At 31.5% G+C, this 3,734-nt stretch overlaps 1 protein-coding gene across 1 annotated transcript; it reads right to left on the bottom strand.

The window, feature by feature from the left end:
* Positions 1 to 336: 336 nt before the first annotated feature.
* On the bottom strand, positions 337 to 2,118 carry LOC25490170 (probable galacturonosyltransferase-like 1). The gene has a single exon (XM_013606643.3). It carries the CDS (start codon positions 1,854 to 1,856, stop codon positions 834 to 836), a length of 1,023 nt encoding a protein of 340 aa, XP_013462097.2. The 5' UTR covers positions 1,857 to 2,118; the 3' UTR covers positions 337 to 833.
* Positions 2,119 to 3,734: the final 1,616 nt, after the last annotated feature.

Raw genomic sequence — 3,734 nt, forward strand, 5'->3', positions numbered from 1 at the left:
ACTTGTCTTCCTTAATTCTCTTCTGACATTCCTTGTGCTTGAGAGACTAACTTTTGGTTATATATTCTATTTTATCTTCTAAAAAAAATAAAAATAAACGAGTCATGTTAAATCATATATACACATTTTTTCTATATGTAACATGTACGGTGGGGTTTGAGTCATGCTAGTATCTTTGAAGAAGATAAATATAAATACATCTGTAATTGTATTTTAATATCGAATGTCTTCGGTCATTAACTGGACACCAACCTCTCACCCTAAATTTATGTAATAAAAAAATGTATACACACTTTTTTATCAATTACAATTAGATCGAATTGAAAATCATATATATAGTCTATACAGAAGTTTACTCCGTTCTCATTATCATAATGAATTCATGAATCATGAATTCAAGCATCCAACTTACAGAGATATCTTGATATGCAGAGTTATTTGACACAAATAACAGAACAATTATCAACAGCAAATAATAATAACAGAACAATCAATTAGTTATCATTGCAAAAATCACAAATCTTACTCACCAACTTTTCTCCCTTAACACTTCTTCCCCCAATGATTCAACTTGGTGTGAATATTATTTACCCAAAAAGAAGATCAACCTTCTCTTAACCAATAGGAAAGCGCCAAAGGAGTGCTCAAATTGTATATAACTACATGTATATGTAAATGTAAATATAAAAATGTGTATAAATGGATGAATCCGATTCACAAGCCATGAGTCATTAACATGAATATCAGATATCGACACCGGTAATAATTGAATGTATTACACATGTGTTACTTTCAAACACGCCTTTCATCACAGGTAGTGAATTGAAGATTTGTCAAGAATCAAAAGAAAATGGAGTTTGTAACAGATCATAGGGTGCCCAAAGTGCATCCAAAGGACAAGGCCTACTAGCATCCAATCTAACCCAAGGTTTACCTTTCCCACTCCAATGCAACAAACTCACAGGACCGGGATGAAGATTTCTACAAAGACCACGAAAATTATCACCACCAAGTCCATGTTGATTCCACCTATGATCCACCGGAGCAATATTCCCGGCAAAAACAAGCAAAAACGGCGGCAACGAACCCAATTCATAGATCCTCATCCTCTTCTGCAACTCCATCCAATCCTCAATCTTTGCAGTATAATCCCCTTCTCTCCATCGTTCCAAATCAATCACCATCACACCCGTGTTGAAATAACAAGGCTTTCGATTCGCAAAAGTGAGAGACAAAGAAGGATTAGACCAAAACGATGGAGTAAAATAAGAACTGAAATTTGCGTTACAATATTCAGGTGCTGCTAAAACAGAGTTTTCTCCTAAAGGTGTTTCTGCTAATTTTGCAATGTCATCAACAAGAATAAGATCTGAATCAAGATAAACAACGCGGTTAACGGAAAGTGGTAAGAGACTTGGTAAGTAGCTACGAGCGTAGTTGAGAGGACAATCAAGAGCTGAACGAATGGAGGTTGAGATGAGTCCGGTGACCGTAGTGTCATCAAAGGTGTAGAGATGGAATTTGAGGTAGGGGAAGGAGGTTATGATTGCGGCGCGTAGATTGAACGCGTTTGATGAACAAACGAAGTGGAAGAATATGTTTTGTGGACATGATGAATGTTGGAGGATTGATAAGATTGCTGCCATGGATCCTCGGATATATGTTGTGTCGAGTGTCATTGCTACTTGGACTACTGTTGATTTTGAAGTGTCGGTAATGGAAGGGCATTTTGGGGAATTGTAGAATTCAGGAGCTTCTTTGAATTGATGGGTGATGGTAGATGATAAACATGGTAGAAAGAAAAAAAAAAGGATGAGATATAAGAATAGAAATGGTGGTTTTGGGTTGGATTGCATAATTTGATTTGAGTTTTTTGTTTGTGAGTGTGTCGTCGGTTAAGAAGAGTGAGATCTGTGAACGTAATGTATGGGGTGGGATTATGGAGTATTGAGGTATTGAAATTTGAAAAACACGGTTTGGACGGTGATGGTGGTAATAGAAAAATGGAATATATTAAAGAGAGAATATGGATGGGGCTGGCTGGCTGGCCAGAATAGAAGATGAAAAGTTCACATTGCTCTTGTACTGGAAGTATTTTATTTATGACTCATCGTGGATGGTTTGCTAGCGTTTTCAGGTTTTGGTCCACATTAGATTTTGAGCATCCATTCCCTCTCTTTCCAAGTTTCATTTCCCTCCCGTTTAAACTGTCGGCGGTAACTTCTGAAAGGTGAACGATAAATTTGTATAATAAAATATATTGGAAATTAAAATATTTTATTTTTTTTATAAAATAAATTCTATAACTTCTCTTTGCATTCTTAATTAATGTTTTTAGACAAATATTTATATAGAAAAAGTTTTGATAAGAAGAGTATTCTTAAAGAGTGTCATTGTGATACTTGTTAAGGTAGCTAATATATAAATTTTGAGTTTAAGGCTCTGTTTGGTAAAAATAGCGGATAGCTTATAAGCTAACTGATAGCGTTTAGCTGATAGCTTTTAGCTGATAGCTGATAAGCTAACTGAAGTGTTTGGTAAAATTAGCGGTTCAACTAGCTTATAAACGTAAAATGACATAAAAGGGTATTTTTAATTCATTATAAAATTTGTATCAATTGATATTTAAAATATTAAAATTTCATAGTTTAAATATATTAATCTAATATGTCTTTCATATGTTATTTTTAAATTCATAAATTGGGTAATGTTTTATTTAAAATTGATTTTATTTCAGTTTTTAGACTTTATAAAAAAATTAAACAAAACCTTTAAAAAAAATTAATTGTTACCCACTAAAACAAAATTAAACATATTGACCCAAAATCAAACAAAATTTTGTTTTTAGACTTAAAAACAAAATTAAACATAACGTAATATGATTTATTTAGGCAAACGTAACATATATTTTTTTAAGAAAAAATGTAGTTTTTATTTTTGTAAACATGAGCAAATATTTTGTAAAAATAAATAAAAGCGTGAGCATATATATTTAGTTAAAGTGAAATTTGGGATTAAAAGTGATATGTTTTTCTTCAACGTAGTTATTTATTACAAAGGGTAGATATGAATTTTTGTTAAATTGATAAGGGTAAAAATGAGATAAAAAATGAGAAGCTATAAGCTATAAGCTCAAATGCTACTTGGAATAGCTTCTGAAAAATAGCTTATAAGCTCGTGAAATAAGCTATAAGCTCATGGTCAAAAAGTGTTGCCAAACAGAGATTTTTTTGTGAAACGAGCTTATAAGCTATAAGCTAAGAGCTAAAAGCTCTTTTTTTGGGTTTACCAAACAGACCCTAAAAGTGAGAAAAAGTAATCTATAACTTTTCAAAGTTTAAAGTTTTACATTTTCCATGCAAAATATTTATTATTTTAGTATTCTTTATTATGATACTTGTTAGCATGATCAAAATGAGTCTCTTATATAAAAAAAAAATAAAAAAATTACACTCTAAGACCTTGATAATACATATTATTTATTTCTCTAAAAAACACATTATTTACCCTACCCAAGAAATTATACACGTTCATTTCATTAAATATAAATGATTTGAATATATATTATGATTAATTAAAACTTTTATATATTTATCCACATGAGTTTAACCCAGTTGATATGCACATTGCATAATACTATATGCAAGGGTCAGGGAAATCCGAACACCTCATGTATTCTCCTTAAAAAGAAAATTTCTAGCTGTTAAACTATTTGACCAAAAAAAACTTCTATA

This window comes from Medicago truncatula, chromosome 3 (genome assembly GCF_003473485.1).
Source record: "Medicago truncatula cultivar Jemalong A17 chromosome 3, MtrunA17r5.0-ANR, whole genome shotgun sequence".
Taxonomy (NCBI): domain Eukaryota; kingdom Viridiplantae; phylum Streptophyta; class Magnoliopsida; order Fabales; family Fabaceae; genus Medicago; species Medicago truncatula.